We start from the raw sequence: 20270 nt of genomic DNA on the forward strand, positions 1-20270 counted from the left end.
CCAGTGCACTGCTGGCTAGCCCCTTTTCTCCTGCTCACACAGCTATCAATCAAGTTCAGATCCTCCTTGCCTTTTACCTGGACTATTGAAATAGCCTTCTTTCTAATTGACTTTTTTGCCTCAAGTCTCTCCCCACTCTAACAAATACTCCACACAGTTCCCAAAGTGATTTTTCAGAAGGGTAAATCTGACCAGGTCACCCCATCCCCACCCCCCCTTAATAAACATCAATGGTACCCTATTACATCCAGGATCAGTTATAAATTTTTTCGTTTGGCATTTAACACTCTTCGCAATCCGCTCCCTACCGGCCTTTCTAGTCTTCCCAAATGTTACTCTCTTCAGTTCACTTTATAACCCAACAATATAGAGCTATTTGCTATTTCTTGTTCTGGGCTCTCCATTTCCGGTCTCCAAACCTTTGTGTTTCACTGTGCCCCATGCCTCCTGTTATGAGTTCTTCCTCCTCCTATCCACCGGCCTGGCTTCCTTCAAGATTCAGCTTAAATTTCACCTCCTACAGGAAGCCATTGCCAGTCCCTCCCGGCCACTTTAACTTTCCCTTCTAAAGTTACCTTTTGTCTTCCTTGTGTATTTTGTAAATGTCTATTTTTATACCTATTATCTTCCCCATTAGAACATAAGCTCCTCATGGACACTATTTTTGTATTTTTGCATTTCTTTGTGTATATCTAAAACTTAACAAAATGTCTGGCAGATAGTAAGTGTAGCTATGTTGCACAGTGATCTGAAGTCGGGAAAACCTGAATCCAAATGCAGTCTCATACACCTACTTGTTGTTTGATCATGGGCAAGGCACTTAACCTCTGCCTGCCTCAGTTTCTTCAGCCATAAAGTGGGAATAATAATAGCAGCTACTTCCCAGGGTTTTTAAGAGGATAAGATAATATTTATAAAGCACTTTGCAAACTTTAAAGTGCTATGTAAATACCAGCTAGCTAGCAGCAGCAGCAGCAGTAGCAGTGGTAGTAGTAGTATAGAGGAGGAGGAGGAGGAGGAGGAGGAGGAGGAGTGATGTAGTAGCAGCAGCAGTCATGGTAGTGATGGTGGTGGTGGTAACAACAGCACACTGTTGATGAAGGAGTGAGAGCTTGCTAGAGACTGCCTCAGTTTTTTTCAGTGAAAAAATGAGGTGAGGGCCTCTGCTGAAAAGGAGGAGAGGAAGTAGTTGAGTGAGTGGCTTGATAAGAGTAGAGAAGCAGCTGTGATACTCAGGAGTCCATCAGGGAAGAGTGAAAAGCTTTTATGTTACCTCTTCCTGTAAGACATAAACATATATCACTCAGCTGCTGGGAGTCATTACGTGAATATTTTTGTTCTTTAAAATGTGATGTTCTCCAATATAGTCTTTGATATTAGATATTGACTTGACTTTCTTCCATGTCTTCCATGAACTCTGATTATAATCATAAATTCATATTCACCAAAGGGCCTTTTACTTCTCAAAGTATACAGATGAAAATGATAGCTTGAAACAGGGCCAGCTTAGCTGTTGTGTTGAATAAAAGGATGAGTAAATGGGATTAAGCTTTGGCAGAGTTTTGTTGACCATTTTCTGAACCCTGAGCTTCCTGAATGAAGTCTCAGAAATATATGTTTGTGGCTGTTTTGCTCACCTATCTTGCCCAAAGTTAACTGACTTGTCAAGCAAGATTTGACAGCTAATCTGTTGTGTTCACTGGTGCCCTGGGTCATTTGTTCCCTAAGGAAAATGGTTGGGAAACTGGAGCATCAAGAGTCTGGACCACCTTTTGTGGATAATCAAAATATTCTGGGTGCTCCCTTGGTATGGTTCAATACTCAATAACATTTAAAAGTATAAATCAATTTACATCTAGACAAACATTATAAACTTGAATATTGGTACTTTTTTTCCTTGACTGTTCTCTCCTTTCCCTTTGACTTCACTCTTCCTCATCCTGCAAACTTTTGCTCAGCTTTCACCACAGATTTCACCAGGCAATTCTCTCTGTTCTTATGCACAATGTTCATACAATAAATATTTATTAAATGAATGTACCTTTTCCTCTCTTCTCTCTTTATTTGCTTTCTCTTTCTCTATTTTCTCTTTCTTAGACTTTAAACTCTTTGATGGCAGGGACTATTTTCATGACTGTCGTTGTATACCTGTTATATCACTTAAGAATGCTACTAAAAGCACTGATGGATGATTAAAATGAAATTTTTATTAATTTCAATTTCAGTTTTCCCATGCGTGCTTTTGCGGATTTCTTACAGACCCATAGAATTTCAGAATTGGAAAGGACCTCATTGGAGACTGTATCTTAAATACTTTCATTTTCCTTTTTAATAGTTTAGATCATTTCATTATATTTAAGCATAATTCTATTTCTATAGTCTTTTGCATCAGCAGGTAAATATTGAGACAAAATGTGCCTCAACATTTCATTTTTATTAAATTTGGTTACATTCTTAGTTTAGGGCAGAAATACAGTTGTGCAAATGTGAGACTTGCCTCGGGAACTTTTAACAGAGTCTCTTTGGATTAGACATATATTGTAAAATGTAGTTTTACATTTTACAGATTCTCTCTCTCTCTCTCTCTCTCTCTCTCTTTCTCTCTTTTTCTCTCTCCCTCCCTTCCTCTCTCTCTACATAAATGTATACATACATGTCTATGCTTTTCATCATTAATATTATACCTTTACTTAATGATGTACCCATAAAAAATATGTTGTTGCCTTTTGATAAAATGTGATACCTTACCTTAAAGATTGAAGGTGCACACTAGGTTGGAAAAAAGGGGTATTTTGTGAATTTAAATAACATATCATCCAGCCCTAGAATCACCCTAAATCCTTGCATTATGCTATATTAAAATTTCTCTTTCAGGAGGCGAAATTGATTGTGTGGATAAGGATGGCAATACCCCTCTCCATGTGGCTGCAAGATATGGTCATGAGCTTTTGATTAACACCTTAATAACCAGCGGAGCTGACACAGCTAAGTAGGTTATAGAAAAAATACTGTTCAATAATTGTCAGATACTAGTAATGCTGCCAAGTAGATTTCACCATGCAAGAAATTTATTCAGATTAGAGATAGAGCTCTACTTTTGCTCTAAAAACAGATTCAGTTTGAAATAAAATGGCTTTTAATGGCAGATGTGGTTAAGGGATGATTTTATCTTTTAGTTACTTGAAGGTACAAGCATATTTCAGCGTACTGTAATAAAAGGCCACAGGATCAAAGGTCACAGGATTTTAGAGTTGGTAAGGCCCTTAGCTATCATTTAATCCAAGTCCCTTTTTTTATGGATGAGAAATCCAAGGCTGAGTTAAGTGACTTGCTAAAAGTCTACAAAGGATACTTGAGCTTTATTCTGAATTTTACATTCTAATGCTGTTTTCCAGGTTATTTGCTGATTTCCTTCTAGAAAAATGGTATGCTTAGAAGCTGGATCTTGGGGTCTGGAAGACCTGAGTTCAAATTTTACCTCTGATATATTCTGTGTGACCTAGGGGCAAGTCACTTAATCTCTCAAAGCCTCAATTTCTCCATCTGGAAAATGCAAATAATAATACCTATAGTACCAACCTACCTGGAGTGCTAAGGGACCCAAATGAGATAATGCATGTAAAGTACTTTGCAAACTACATAGTACTATGTAAATGTCATTTATTATAGTTAGTGTTACTATAATTTTTAGTGTAACTGAGTAGGAGGAATAATATATTACATAACTATAAAGAATTTATTTTGGTACTTATATTCTCTTTTATTCTGTTTTATTTTAACAATTTGGCTGCAGACTAGCAATTGAGTGTATTGGCTACATTATAAAAGGTGACTGTGACTAAAGTTTTCACTTTAATTCCAAAGTCATTCATTGAGTGCCTATGGTGGGTGTAGCACTGTGCTACATGCTATAAAGAAATAGGAGAGAAATGCATGACATGGTCCCTGGTCTCAGGCTGCAGTCTTTTGAAGGATACAAGATACACCTCAAACATAAGATTATGTGATAAAATGCTGCCAAAATATGAGATACAGACAACAAGTATTATTGGTAGTCTGAGGAAAGAGATGAATGGTGGCTAATCTACATTGAAGAGCCTTCAGAGAGGGAATGGATTTGAAGCATGAGATGTATTTGGATATGTGAAGAAAACCACATGTGTTGGCCAAGTCTCTTAACTCTGCCTCATTTTCCTCATTTGTAAAATGTGCTAGAGTAGGAAATGGCAAACCCCTTCAGTATCTTTGCCAAGAAAACCCCAAATAGGGTCACGAAGAGTTGGGCACAACAGAAAAATGATTGAATAACAACAAAAATGTGTGTCTAGGATGGGGTGAGGTGGGAAATTAAAACCAGAAAGGTACAAAAGTATGAGTAAAGTTGTGAAAATAATAATGAGCAAAGTGGAATTTACTCCCATTGAATTTAAATTTTCAAAGACTGGGAACTACCTGTATATTCCCAGTGTCTAGCTCAGTGCCTTGGGCATAGTAGGCACTTCAAATGTTTGTTGAATTGAGAGCAGAGGTCAGTGAATAGAGCAGTCTGAGGGTGTGGGCATGTGTTTGGAGAGTAGTAGGGAGAAAGGTTGAACTGGTAAGACAGAACCAGATTATATTGAAGACCTACAATATCCGAAAGGAGTTTGAACTTGATGTCAAAGAATGTCGAAAGCTATTATTGACTTTCAATAGGAGAGAAACTATACTCTCAACCAGAAGAATAGAAACCATATTCTCCTCAATTTGCTTCAGTTACCAAATTTGTACCAGAAAAGTGAACATCTTTCTCTAGTGTAATGTAAAAATATTAGTGAGTCTGAACATGTATTAGGTTGCTTTTAAAGCTAGATTTATTAGAAGGTCAGGCCTTTAGGGCCTGAAGTATAGATCGTGTGAGGCATTATTTTATTTGTTTATGACAGTATAAAATAGGAATGTTTAGTCATTCTGATGAATTAATATGGGGAGGGAGAGGAAGAGGTCAATTCCAGGGGAAAAGTACTTTCTGGTTGGAAAAAGTTAGGAGAGACTCCACTGGATAAAAAAAAAAATTATACTTAGGAGACCAAACTATTCTCTCTATATTTTTGTTTCTCATCTAGGTCCAATTTATTTGCAACAGATATTAACCAGTTTATGTCCTCTTCTCTCAAAAACAAATAACTATTTTTTTCCATGATAGAAAAAATAATATATCACAAGATCACAGATTTAGAGTTCAAGGGACATCAGAGACCATGTAGTACAGCCCCTTCATCTTACAGATGAGGAAACTGAGGACCAGGGATAACTTTTTATGATGAAACCATTTAAAGTCTCTGTTTAAACATTAGATTGTATGCTTTAAAATATTAACTGGTGTAAAGTTATTCCCAGGATTTAAGGAATCAGTTTCTTAGCACAATCTACTTTGAGCTACCTCACTCATACAGCAAGCTAGCTGATATTTCTGATGAAACAAAGGAGAATGTCTTATAATGACTTATGTGAATAACCATCACTAAAAAAGAGTATGACTAACCAAATTGATAGACTTACTTGTCTGTTTTCTTTCTTATAGAATTTGAGAGCTGGGAGGGATATTAGATATCTAGATGAGGAAATGGAGGTTAGAAGAGAGGAAGTGACTTGCTTAGAGTCACATAAACTTGAGCCCAGGTCTCCTGATACCCAGGCCAATGGTCTTTCATTGACCGCCATTTATTGATCAATCTTTGATAGGGTCTGTATGGTGAATTGATTTTTAGACTTCATTTACTCTGAAGTTAAGTAAGTAGGAAAGATAGATGAATGCTGAATCTGAAAAAAATGGATCCATTTTGGTTCTGCCAATTTTTACAGATAGCTAAGTAAAAGTAGTAACTTAAATGGAATTTATTTTCTGCTTCTTGTAAATTGTTCATTATTAAGTTTTGTGTCATTTGGAGACTTTATTTCCTAATTTTATAACTGATGAGATAAACATAATCATCTGTGCTTGATTAGAATCAATGAAATCCCTTTCTTATGGACAATCTTGCCATTTTTCTGTGTAAGATGTCTTTAAAGCAATTAAAAATGGGTTTTTTTCTTTTGAGCTGCACTGTTTCTAAAACTTTGAGAAGGTCTGAAGTTCACTTCAATTAAGAAAATATCCATTTTTTCTTTAATTTGTTTTTTAGGCAATTGGGGTTAAGTGACTTGCCCAGGGTCACACAGCTAGTAAGTGTCCAGTGTTAGGTCTGAGGTCAGATTTGAACTCAGGTCCTCCTGACTTCACGGCCAGTGCTCTATCCACGGCACCACCTAGTTGCCCCCGTCTTTAGTTTCAATCTTAAGGATACATGCTAGTTTTAGGACTTGAACCTGAGCATCAATAGCATCCTATTTGAATGTAAACAATATTATTTGCATCTGAACTGAAATCTTTGCCACCTCAGTACAGATGCTGAAAATACTGCCTTTGGTTAAACAGAAAAAGAAATTGCACTTTTAAATGAATTTTCCTAGGCCTTCATAAGTCATAATTGATGTTTAAAAATTGGAAAAAAGTTAAATAATTAGTTAATATGTATTTGTGATGAAATACAAGTTAGTATGTATAGTGGGAAGAGCACTGGAACAGGCATTGCAAGCCGGGGGGGAGGCCAGGCTCTCAGCCACTTCCAAGCTATAGGACCTCGGGCAAGCCATTTTGCCTATAGTTTCTTCTTCTCTAAAATGGGAATAATAATATTTTCATTGCCTGACTTACAGAGTGATTGTGAGGATCAAATGAAGCAAAGTATGCAAAGTGCTTTATATCCATAGTGTGCTCTACAAATGTAAATTATTGCTATTTTCTTTACCTAGGAGCTTGAGTAGGAAATCTGTTGAAAAGAATAGTAATAAAATAGTAAATAGTAATAGTAAAATAGCAAATAGTAAACAGTAATAGTAAAAGAATAGTAATAAAAGCTGCCAAATCCATAGTACCTTTCCTACTGAAAGGTTATGTATACTTTTTGTGTTCTTATTCCCCATTGACTTTTCCTCTGAAGTCTTACTTGAGTATCTCATCACAGTGTGGAGGTAACCCACGCTAATAAGATTATACCAGTACAGTAGAAGCTTTGCAGTCCTAGGATAGGAAATGTTTGGACTCCAGGCCCCACGATAGATTCCATGTTTCTCATCTGATGACCAGCAGAACCAAATTCAAACAATTTCATTATTACAGAGTTGGCCACAGAGGGAGCAATTTTTCTAGCCATAGCAGCCTATGAAACCTTCCACTGAGACATAGGATGTCTGTAACAGGAAAATGTTGGCTCTTTTGAAGTACTTTTGCTGTATTTGCATTTGAGTTTTAATAGCTTTTGTTGTAGGTATTACTGAATAATTAAGGAATTATAGAATCAAGAACACTGAGAAATCCTCTCATCCAGGACCCTAGCCCAAGGAAAATTTACTTCTAAAGCACCAAATGTGGATAGTGTCTAGACCTTCCTTACAGATCACTAAGCATATTTAATCATTTAATTTTGCCACAAATTCCAATCACAGAGCTATTCTCTCCACAAAAGAAAGGGTTAGGTAAAATCAGATTTGCTTGGGGCTTCATTTAGCAAGGAACTTTCAAAGCATTTGGCACAAAGAAATATTTAATGGCTGCTTCCATTCTCATGAAGATTGAAAAATATCCTTGATAGTATTTACAGAAAATGTATCTTCCCCATCCCCCCATTTGTAACCCTTTTGCAGGCATCAAGGTCAGTCACTGATGTGATTGCTTCTCAGATTTTTTTTAAACGATGAGGGAGGCAATTACAAGGAGCTTTCCTCAACCTGACACTGCCAGGAAGATGGGCAAATTGCATTTCTTGATGGATGCCAGCCATTATAGAGACCAGGTTGGAAATCTCCATCTAGGAACAGTAAATGAAGGGAGAAAAGAGAAAAAGAAAATGCTAATAAATAGAAAGAAGCCAATATAGCAAGAATGTGATACTTAGCATGATTTGTAAGGGTACTGGATATCATGAACCGTAGGTATGTTCATATCCACACGTATGTGTGGTTATGTAACTACATAATTACTTGAGAGATAGAAAACTACATATCCAAAGCTTAGAAATGCAAATTATATAGGCAATCAGAGTAGTTTAGTGGAGCATATGCCAATTTATTTCTGAGGCAGAGCATTGCTTGGCCAATTTACACTAGAGGGGACCCACAGATAGTTAACTCTGGCAGGAGGTAAATTTATATAGTGCTGTTACTGCTGGCTGCAATGAAGTTGTCTGAAATGTCCTGTTCGAACAACACAATGTGGGAAAACGTGATGTTGTGACATCTAATTTTGATACTAATTGCCATCAAGTAGAATTGGTCATAAGATATGTTCTTCCTGGGTGACACATTCAAATGGGCTTAATTATAGAAGTTTCCCAAGCACCTCGTTATAAATATAGCTGTCTTTCCATAACATGATCCTATTGTATGGCTCTCCAGGATAGCATTATGGTAAGATTCCAATGTTTTTCATTATTTTTGTAGTTCTTTTTTTCGGAACTATTTGGGCTACTGAAATATATTCGGTTCCAAAGATTCATCTCTATTAATTTTCATACCTACCTGTTTGGACATTATAAGTTTTTTAAGAAATATACAACATGAAAAAATATTAAAGACATGAAGATTTCCCCTGCACAATACAAGTACTCATTTTCTTTTCTAAAAGTTTGCTTTGTAGAACCTGGTCTAATGAATAAGTAAATGTTTTCTCATATTTTCCAGTTCCTAATACAATGATGGATGCTGAAAAGTTTCTTTATAAATATATGTTGAATGCTTGATTATGCATGTTATTTTCCACCCCAAGAACAAACCAACATAGTTTTCAGTGTTAGACATTGGAAATGGCTAGCTTAATGAAAACTATAGAGAATGAACACAGAAAACATAGCTACTGATGGAGCTATGATTCCCTTAGCTTCAAGTGAATGTTTTTAGTTTTCATCAGAAAGGACTTTGAAAAGTCAAATGTTTATCTAGGAATATTTAGAGAATTATTTAGAGAAATATATTGGTAGGTGGCACAATGGGTAGAGTGCTTGACCTGAAGTTAGGAAGATCTAAGTTCAAATCTAGCCTCTGACATTTACTGCTTATATGACACTGGGCAAGTCAAGACTTATGTTTTCTCAGTTTCCTCATCTATAAAATGGGGATAGTAATGGAGTAATAAAGTACCTACCTCCCAGAGTTGTTCTGAGGAAAAAAGTATTTTAAAACACAATATAGGCTATTATTATTATTATTATTATTATTATTGATATTGTTATTATATGGTCCTGTTTTTCAGATGCGGCATCCACAGCATGTTCCCCTTACATTTAGCGGCACTGAATGCTCACTCTGACTGCTGCAGGAAGTTGTTATCTTCAGGTAGGTACATCCACTAGCCAGGATGAAGTTTAATTAATAGTTTGAGTCATTTGGCTTTAGTGGATGGTCAAAAGCAGTACCTGCCTGTGTTTCACATCATTAGGCTTGGCTTGGTCACTGGGCTGTGTATAGCTTTCCTAACTGCATGTTGATTCATTCCCAGCAGCCCTTGGTGCTGAAGTTCCTTTGAATGTCTCTACCCCTACACCCATCACTGAGAATTGTGGTTTAGCATCATTTAGGTTTGGGGGATATAGGAACTTGATTAAATCATAAGAAGTAAACAAAATTTTAGGTTATTTTAATATTTTATTTAAAAAAGGACCAAAATATCTTATTTGTATGTGAAAGTCTGCAAATCTTTGTAGTGAATCTTTGCCAGCTTATTGGAGTCTCTTTCTCGTGGGACTATTTCAAATTGAAAAATTTCTTTACAGGTTAGGAGATGTAGTCTTAGAATATTGTCTTATGTTACATAACTTGTGGCAAGCTTCTTGGTTATTATGTTGCCACTAGGGATTCTATATTTTTTTCTTCATGGAACTAGAATTCATTTCCTATTTCCAAACCTATGTGTACAGAGTTTTCCCTGGGCTTCCAAAGGCAAAAAGGGACTGACCTGATTACCAGGCACACATTGTCTGTGAACTAATTCAGACAATTCTGAAACTCATTTTTCATCTACTCCATTACATATAGCTCATCTTGCTTTCCCAGCTTTGGGCATGTATAAAAATAGCCCCTGCATGAAGGCATGCTTTTTACACCTCCAATCAACCAGAAAGGTGGGAATTCACTTAAGAAAACATCTCCCTTTAGCATGTTAAGCTTCCCACTTTGGATTCATGTTTTCTTCATGTCTCTGTCTTCCAATCTGCTGTCCTAGTTATCGCCAATCAGTTTCATAAATTTCTACCCTGTGATTGAAAAATGGTGCTGTGGTGCATCCAGGGCTGAATGTGAAAATAAATTCTTCTTGACTTCACGGTTCTTCTTCTTATAGAATCGCCAAGCTTGAGCAGTTACTCTTCGTTTCCATGACAACCTCTTGCTGACTACAATTGCTTGCACTCTGGTTTTTCTACTAACTGATTTTTCTGTCTCTGCAATGTTTCTTGTGGTTTAACTAGGACAAAAGTATAGCATAGTGTCCTTGTTTAGTAATGAGCACGTGCTGTCTGCAGGCTTTGAAATAGACACACCAGATAAATTTGGAAGAACCTGCCTTCATGCTGCTGCCGCAGGAGGGTGAGTAGTTGATCATTTTGAGTTGATGGTTCATGGATTAATTGCTACTGTGTCTTAATTGGCTAATTGTTTGTCAACCAAGGGACTTTTTCTGGTTAAAGCAAGTGCCAGTGATTTTAAAGAATGCCACATGCCTTTTGCCTCAGATCACTTTTCTTTTTTTTTTCTCCAAAGAAAAAAATTCATGGAGTTTGAACAGAGACTCAATTCATATGTAAAAATCAACTTTTTTTTTTTTTAAAAAAAAGAATTTGTCGTTAGCCTTGAGGAAAGAGGCTGGTAACCACACGAAAAAAAATAGAGCATCCACTATTTTTTGGTCTTCCTCTTACCTTTCTAATAAATAGGTAATAGTGACAGAAAAATAAGACTGAATAACTTCCCTTTCATTTCTAGCCATTCATTTCCCCCCACTTCAGCATACCATTTTAAGGCTTTTTTTTTGATGCACTAATATGAAATGAATGTAAACAATGACATAAGTCAAGTGCACAAGATCATGTGTCCATTGTTCTTTTGGTGGAACTATTGAGAGTGTTATTTATACGATACCTTTCTTTTCCATCCCAGGGGTTTTGAATACAATTTCGGTCAATAACTAATGTTATATGAGAACACATTTACTAAAAAGTTCTTTCTTTAATGGCCTCTATTGAATAAGATGTTCTTTTAATCATTTTGTGGCCAGTGTGTAACTGATGTTGCCCAAAAATACATCCTTATACTTTTTTTATCATCTTTTTATCCATTTGCTTTCCGTTGTTAATGAGAATTATGCTCAGTAGCTGCTCATGTTGTACCAACCCAACACCATGAATGCCTTGCAGAGTGCTTGTATTTAATGTTTGTGCAAGCTAAAACAAGTTGTGCTCTAAGAAAGGAAGCTGCAAACAGAAAATGAGGCTCATCCTAAGTTGAGTTGAATTTATCTGGTTACCATCAAGGAAAAATCAAACTTTAAAAAAAATCTGAGTTTAAATAATTGGCATTTATATAATGCTTTTCGATTTGCAATACATTTTATGTCATCTCATCTGATCATCACACAACCCTTTGAGGTAGGTGCTATTATTATCCACATTTTACATGAGGAAGATGAGGCTGAGATAGGTTAAGTGACTTATCCAGGGTCACTAAGCTGATAATGAACACGGGATTTGAACTCAAGTCCTCTTGACTCCAAGCTCAGCACACTTATCTACTATGCCACCTAGTGGCTTGAAAATAATGACTCAGGTTAGTCTATGATAACTAATATGGAACAGTGATGAATAATTTGTCTTCCTATAGACCTGCTTTTTTAAAACAGACCTGTATACAAAGTGTTTATATTCAGTTCTGGGTTTGTGACTGAAACTCCCATTAGCATTTGTATTAGTTGCTTAGGCTTCTGTAGGAAAATACACTCCAATGAGCTTCTTTCTATTTGCCTACTAAACGTGATTTATTGCTCCTGTGAATGACAAAGGAGCTTTGGAAGATGACTTTGCTTCCTTACATCATTTTCAGCCATGGTTCTTGCGCATTTATTCGCCTAGATTACACAGAAAGGGAAATGCAGCTGTTTTATTTTCCATTAAGGGCTGTCTGGGCTGAAAATGGTTATCGTGGCAAACTCATTCAGTTGTGATAAAAAGTAATACTCATCCACTTTGGCTTATTGTTTAAAGGTGACGTGAAATTATTGTAGGTTTAAGTGCCTAAATCTCATTTTTGATATTAAATGATCATTTTATAAATGATATGCTTTTTTAAAAATGTCTTTGGATAAATAATGAAGCATGATTAAAAGATTTGGCTACATAATAATCACTAAGGACAAATTAAAATAATATTCATGCAATTGAAACTGCATAATCAGGCTATTGACTTTATTGATTTAAAGAACCTTTTTTCAAGAAGATTGTAGAAATTGTAGCTGTGTCTGAGATGAAGTTATTATAACCTGTTCACTTTTATTAGCAGAACTTAAGCCAACAGTTACAGTGGAGCACTTACCTCGAGCCCTATAAATGTAGAAGGGAGCACACTTCACCTTCATCTTCTTAATGATTTGTTTCCTATCTTTCCAGTAATGTGGAATGTATAAAACTCTTGCAGAGCAGTGGAGCAGATTTCAGTAAGAAGGATAAATGTGGGAGGTAGGTAATCAGGGATCGCTACATCAGGGGTGTGTAAATAAGGAGGAGCCTGGGGAGGAGATGGTAGGATGAATTGGAGTTTCCATCTGGAAATCATATCACTGAATTTCAAATGAGAAACAGTGGAACAACTTGGGAAGACTGCCATCCCTAAAAGAAAATTCCTCCTTCAAGTGAAATTTCAGAGGCTGGTGCAATTAACATTAAAAGTCAAATGTACATTTTTGAGTCCTGTATAAAAATAAGTTATTTCTCTTATGTCCTTCCCATCTTCCTCCCATGTAAACATATTTTTAACCTTTCTACTGGGGCTATGCCCACATTTCTGTCTGGTGTATACTACTTAGCTCTTATACTCCTTGATATTAAGTTTCCCTGATCATAGTGTAAAGGGGAACCTAGAAATGATAAATTTCATCTGCCCCATTTTGCAAAGGAAGAAATTAAGTCTTGTTGAAGCCTGTAGGAAAACCAGGAATTAAATGAAGGTCTGCTACCTTCCAGCCCAGTTTAGTCTTTACTCCACTCTTCTGCCTTCTACTTCCTTATCTCTCAAGTAGGATTGTCTCCTATCTGAATTTATGGAAAATCTTTTGTGGGTTTTAGAAACTTCAAAATTTTTCACTGGCCTTGAACAATTCGATGTGTGTTTTTTCCAATAGAGATTGACTTTTAATTCTGTCAAAGTTACATTCCCCTTTTCCAGAGGAGGGAGATAAAGGAATTGGTATCTTGATGTTTAAGATTTCGGGTTGTGTGTATGTGTTTTTTTTTTTTTTTAAATCATGTTATCAGATCTGTGTTATGTTATTCTGGAAGTTAGGTTATTCTCTTCCCTGGCAAACTTATGAGCGACAGCATTGCTCTGATATAAACATGGGAAGTGCTGGTTCAAATTTCATAGTCTTATGAAAAAAATTACAAACAAACAGGCTTAGAAACTCCAGCTGTAAGGTTCTTCTAATGATATTGCTGTGAAATGTCCTATCATTAGAAATATTTTATGGGCTGCATAAAATATATCAAGTTTTCTATAACTGCCTTTTAAAATTCTTTGTTGTTCCTTTGCCTGAAAATATGCTGGAGACAAGTGCCTTTTGAAGCTGGTTAAAATGCTCTTTTCAGTCCTCAGTTATAACACAAAATCCAACGTATTCAGTGGGAATACTCAGGGGAAAGTACCCCCTTTGCCATAGCTGTAGTCTTTGAGCCAATGCTTAGAGAATGATGGCCAATAAAATAGCCCACCAAAGTGTTAAAAGGTAATTAGTACATTGTTCTATCATAGAGAAATATTAAAATCAGTAATTATAATGGGTTATGTGTTAGATGCAGTGGAGGTACAAAGGTTCTAGTCCCAGACTCCAGGAATTTCTAATCTATTCAGAAAATTAACATATGTACACAAGTAACAGAAATACAAAGGACTGTTTATGTTAAGTCCAAACAAAAGACTGGGTATGTTAAGTGCATACAATGTGCTGGCTAGAATAATCAGGGAAGAAGTAACATTTGAGCTAGGCCTTAAAGAATAGGTAGGGTTTCTAATAGGAGGAGGTACGTTGGAAGGGGAAGTCTAGGTGGAGGAAACAACAGCACCAAAGTTACAGAGTCCTGAGTGTGTTCAGGAGATGAGAATGGTCTGCCTTGGCCGAAACATAAAATACATATGAGAGAGATGGGGAAGGTGAGACCCGAAGGATGCATTAGAACCAGACTGTTGAAGAACTTGACTAGTAGACTAAGGGCTTTGTCTTTTATTCAGCAGGTCCTGGAGAGGAATTGAAAGTTTCTGAGCTGAAAGAAGATGTGTTTGTGCACGTGCACATGTGTGTAAAACATTAGATTGTACCTTAGGAAGATCAATCCATCCTGCCTACCACTTTAACCAAGGGGCAGAGAGTAAGGGAAGGAAATACTAGTTAAGAGGCAGTTGTGATGGTCCATGCACAAAGTAATAAGGGCCTGAATTGGGGTAGTGACAGTCGGTATAGAGGGAGAGGGCATAGATTTACTTAGCCATTTTCTGTCCTTGTCTTAGCATTATAGACTCAAGAGCTAAAAGGGACCTTTGAGATCATCTAATCAAACACTCATTTATCTGGTCCAGACTGATGATTTGCATCAGCGTGAGGAATCCCTATAATGGAAATTCCTTTCACCACTGCAGATCAAGATTGGTCTTTAGATTATGGTCTCACAGAATTGCCCCGTGGCAACTCAGAGACTTGGCTGTACAGCTGGTATATTTCAAAGGCAGTACTTGAACCCAGGTCTTCCTGACTCCAAGGATGACTCTCTGCTCTCAGCCTTTCATTTTAGAGGTGACAATAAACATGGATGTTCATATAACACTTTAAGATTTTCGAAGAACTTTACACACCTTAGCTTGGTTGTGTCTCAGAATAAATTTGCATATACCTACCTACCTGTGAGGTAGGTATGTTATAGATATGATTGTTCTCCTTTTCCCCATAAAATAAGGGGAGGTTAGATGACTTGCCCATGGTTACCCAGATAGTGTGCGTCAGAGGTAGGATATGAATTTAGATATCTGATTCCAAGCCTGCTCTGTCCATTATCATACCACACTGCCTTAAAGTAATTCAAAGATGTTAAGGTGATTGCCTTCCACAGAGCTGGAATTGAAAGCCCAGGTCCCCTGACTGTGAAGCACAGTGCTTTTTCCTCCATTCCGTTCTGAAATGGCTCACTTGCTCACTGAGCAGAAAGATAGGATAACCTCCTTCCCACCTTCCATAGGATTCTATGAAAGCATCGTTGTTGTGTTAACTCATTTTAGTCATGTCTGACTCTTTGGGACCCCATATAAGGTTTTCTTGGCAAAGATACTGGAGTGCTTTGCCATTTCCTTCTCTGTTGGACTAAGGCAAACGGGATAAGTGACTTGCCCAGGGTCACAAAGTTAGTGAATATGTGAGGCTGAATTTGAATTCAGATCTTTCTGAATCCAGGCCCAGTGCTCTATCCACTGAGCCATCTAGCTGCCTCCTATGAAAGCATGACATTTGTCAATCAGTAGACGCCCCTCTCTGGGAATGCTGCTGGTGGTGTGAGCAAGCCTTCGTGCCTTTTTCAAGACTAGAGGCTGAAGTAACAAATTGTTTATTTTGCAGGACGCCTTTACACTATGCAGCTGCGAATTGTCATTTCCACTGTATTGAGACATTAGTGAACACCGGGGCCAACATTAACGAGACAGATGACTGGGGACGAACACCTTTACACTATGCTGCAGCTTCAGACATGGACAGAAAGTAAAAAAAAAAACTTATATGTGTTCCCTCTTGGGAATGGGGGAAGGGTTTGTCAAGGTTCTTTTCCCTCTCTTGCCTTCTTAAAGGAACCCTGCTAATGAAGGAAGGAATCTCTTCTCCCATTCAGACAGAGTAGTTTGAATTACTTTGCCTTTGACACTGGTTTCCCCTTGATGCCCCTACATTCCTCTGTCTTCCCATTTGACTATCGTATATCACCACACAGTTTCTTCCCTCTCTTCTCCATTCCTTACTTTGAAATGCCAAGTGGGACTGCCAAGCTTAGGGTTTCCATTCATTAAAATCTGATGTAATCTATTTGGCATACACTTCAGGTTTCATCGTTACCCCCTTCTAAATGCCTCATTTGCCAATAAATTTATATTTGTTCATATATTTGCCACCCATCAGAAATACTCATCTATCTGCAGTCTTAGCAGCCTTCAAACAGTGCTATCTGTATGGAAGGAACAAGGTATTATTGATGTTAACCTTGGGTATGAATGCCATTTCAGGAGCTAGATGCAAGGCTAGAGAGAAAAATTGATTGCTTGAGGTAGATGTGTTGTCAGGGCTAGAAATGGAAATTAGGCCTAAGGTAACTCAATGCAGTAAACAAATGGTGGGTGAAGGGGATGAACAGCCAGGGCTATAATTTTAAAGGTCCTCAGATCCAGTGGTTTTTTTTGAGAAATACTATTCAGTTCCCCTATTTGGAGAACTATTTATCCTGTAGCATTCTGGTCTTTCCTTTATCCCTATGTGATGGGGTTAGGCTCTGGGTTGTTGTTATCACCACCAACCCCTCCTGGGGATTATGTCCTAATAAAGTTACCATGTTGGGTCATGGCACTGTCTGCTGCCATCCAGAATCACAAAGTCATTCAGATGTTGGCCTTTGTCATCCCTTTGGGAAACAACAGTCATGTGTACCAGGGTCTATAGACTCAAGAAAGGCAGAAATAGTTCCCACCTTCAAGAGGCTCACATTCTAGCATGGCAGACAGCTTACAAGTTGTATATAATAGATTTTCAGTTTCATGTGCACTTTTTAAAAATTATACTGTGTTGTGGAAGTGCTTGTTCTATTCCATAAATTATAAAATAAAATAAATTTTTTAAAAACTGTGCCCATATAAGATAAATGTAAATGAGAGGTAATATCAGTGGGAAGACATTATTACAGAGGGATGGGTATGGAGGAGGGAAGGAAGTAGGGGGGACCAGGAAAGACTTTTTGCAGAAAGTGGGATTTTAGCTGAGATTTTAAGGAAACCAGGATATGGAGGTAAGGAAGGGATGAATTCCAGGCATGGATGACAGCCAATAAAAATGCCCAGAGTCAGGACATGGAACATCTTGTATGAAAAACTGCAAGGATACAGTGTCATAACAATTATAAGGCAGCACAGAAACCCTGGATAATGATAGATTGTTAGTAGCCTTTCAGGTTCTAGCTGAAGAATATTGGTTTGGGCCCTATCTCCTGATGAATGAGACCCTGAACAGGTAAGGGGTCAGGAAGGGGCAGAAAAGAGCCATCATGAGAGTCAGAGGAAGTCAAAGATGGCAGCCCTGTTGCCCAAGAGCTTAGACTGTGTTGGGGAGGGCATGGCCAGTGGCTGTCATGCTAAATCACAGACTTTTGAATGCTTTTAAGGTTGTACTGTTCCCAGCTCAAATCTTTCAGAGGGGGGACTTGCTGGAGCCCTCAACTGAGAAGGCCTTTCCATGGATCAGGAAAGATCAATGATGCTTTCTTTGCTTGCTTCCCTGGGATCCGGGTGGAGAGGGGGAGAGAAGGGCAAACCATGCCCCAAACCACTAACTGCTTTGCCACTTTGAAAATGAGTTGTATTTTTCTATCTCTTATGTTAAGAAGAAAGAACATTTTGGGGAATACTCATGAAAATGCAGAAGAGCTTGAAAGAGCCAGTGAGCTAAAAGAAAAGGAAGCTGCCTCGTAAGTGTGTTCTCAATGTTGCTGCCTGAATCTGACTCTGATCTTCCTGCTGTCGGGGTGGGTGATGTATAAGAAGTCTGAGCTCTGAGACTGACCTATCCTAGTTTATACTGCCTGAACTATAGACCTAGGGAGGTAATTTGGGGCCTTCACTTTTGCATAAAACAACTTATTCTCTTAATGAATCTTTAAATAATTCTGTTTTCAGACTTGAACCTCTGCATGTATGTAATGCATCAATGATTTTCCAAGGGAAGAGTAGGGGTGACTTGTACTCAATCAGGAACCTTCAAAACAACAACAGCTAGCATTTATATAAACCGCTTTATAAATATTATCTCATTTGATCCTCACAACAACCCTGGGAGAAAAGATGCTATCATTAACCCATTTTACAGATGAGTAAACTGAAGCAGGCAGAGGTTAAGCAACTTGCCCAGGGTCACACAGCTAGTGAGTGTCCAAGGTGGGATTTGAACTTGCATCTTTCTGTGAACTCCTCCATTAGATTGTGAGCTTCTTGAGGACAGGGACTGTCTTTTGCCTCTTTTTGTATCCCTACAGTGCCTGGCACACAGGAGGTACTTAATGAATGTTTATTGAATAACTGGTTGGTTACAGATTCTGCTTTCTATCCACTAACCCATCTACCTGCCTGAGGCATCCTGTGTGTAATTCCTGACTCCAACACTAATGTCTCAGGGGAAATATCAAAACCTCTCTGTACCCTCAGCTTTCCATATTCATGCTGTAAATGACCCTAATTGGCAGTTGTTTCAGTGAGGTTATGTGAGGTTCTTTTCGGAGCTTTGAGCTTTTTGTCTGATTTGGACACTGGAAGTACAAGCAGTTCACTACTTGCAAATACTCAACTCATCGCCCATATTTTTATGAAGTTGTTCATAGCTACTGCTGTCTCCCCATCTTCGTGGGTCTCTCATCAAATGTCTTTCCACATTTCCCTTGGAGCTGCCATTGCGGCCATCCTCTCTCAGAGTTAGAATTGGAAATTCTATTACTGTCTCCAGGAATCACCACCAGGATCCCTGTCATTAGAGAGCCCTTTCACCCTCTCTTGTATCTCGGCTTTTGTCTTACTCCCATCACATTCAAAGAAATAAGTTGTCATAGACTTCCCTTTCACAATGAATATCCCTCACCTTAAAAGCTGTAAAGGCATGTCTTTCTCTTTCCTCCTCACTTAGCCCATTCTTTCAGTAGAGCCTTTTCTCTATCATATTCTACTCTCCTTCTCCTCCCCTGGGCCCTCAGATTCCTTTAGAGTCAGGAGAGTGGAGATGGAGCACTGCTATAGTTTGTCAGTAGGTTTTATAATAGTATTAGAGGTCAGCTATATTATATTTAAACAGTCCTTTCTGAGATGTCTCCACAACATAACTACCCTTTCTCACATTGTTTCAATGGGAAATTGCATCACAAGCCCTAGAAGACTTGAAAGCATTTTGAAACATAATTCATTGGTAAATTGAGGACTGCCTATACCAAGGGTTCTTAGATGTTTTGGGCACAGATCCCTTTGGCAGTCAAGTGAAACCTATGGACTCCTCAGTAGAATATTATTGTATTTTTTTTAATTCGAAATGGAAGAAAACACTAAATTTCAATTAGTGAAAATAAAGATGTAGTTTTTTTCCCATCCAAGTTCAGAAACCCCACTAAAATCCATTCACAGACCACTGGTCCCCAGGTTAACCCTGGTCTATACACTGGAACCTTATCAAACTATTGGCTACATGTTGGTTCATAAAGTGGACCCATTTTGGACCCTGTCTATGACAGCTTAGCTCCAAAAGCATCTTATGTTCCCAAAGATAGCATCATAATAAGGTTCCAATACATATTTTAATTTAACAGACCTATTACATCCAAGTTCCAATTAGTGTGAATAATGAATCCCTTGAAGTGATAGTATATATTCAAATTCGAATTGTTCAAAGTTATAATTATGTAAAATATAGTCATTGGTTCCAGCTCAATGGAAATATACAGTGAGAATTCTCACTTTAGGGAATTTATTACTAATAAATTGGGACCTAGCTATTTGCAAGATACATGACATGTATTTGATTTTCAGAAATGATTATATCACTAATTTTCTGTCATTTGACTATAAATTAGTACAAGTTTCATTTGTATTTTTTATGATTTATTAATTTTACCTTGTGCCAAAATTTATTCAAATAATGATATGAGTTTTCAAAGAAGCTA

The 20270-nt window shown here is 37.6% G+C and overlaps 1 protein-coding gene across 4 annotated transcripts in view; it reads left to right on the forward strand.

Annotated features, from left to right (window-relative positions):
* ANKRD44 (ankyrin repeat domain 44) overlaps positions 1-20270 on the forward strand; it is a 373934-nt gene that overhangs the window by 246677 nt on the left and 106987 nt on the right. For 2 of the 4 annotated variants that reach the window (XM_027865874.1, XM_027865872.1), the window contains exons 10-15: positions 2875-2989; positions 9329-9411; positions 10596-10659; positions 12732-12800; positions 15938-16078; positions 17958-18041. In XM_027865874.1, coding sequence (XP_027721675.1) covers positions 2875-2989; positions 9329-9411; positions 10596-10659; positions 12732-12800; positions 15938-16078; positions 17958-18041 — 556 coding nt within the window. The remainder of the gene's footprint in view (positions 1-2874; positions 2990-9328; positions 9412-10595; positions 10660-12731; positions 12801-15937; positions 16079-17957; positions 18042-20270) is intronic. The other 2 variants (XM_027865875.1, XM_027865873.1) reach the window with 1 other exon arrangement.

Source organism: Vombatus ursinus, unplaced genomic scaffold (assembly GCF_900497805.2).
Source record: "Vombatus ursinus unplaced genomic scaffold, bare-nosed wombat genome assembly UNPS02014779.1, whole genome shotgun sequence".
In the NCBI taxonomy this organism is placed as follows: Eukaryota; Metazoa; Chordata; class Mammalia; order Diprotodontia; family Vombatidae; genus Vombatus; species Vombatus ursinus.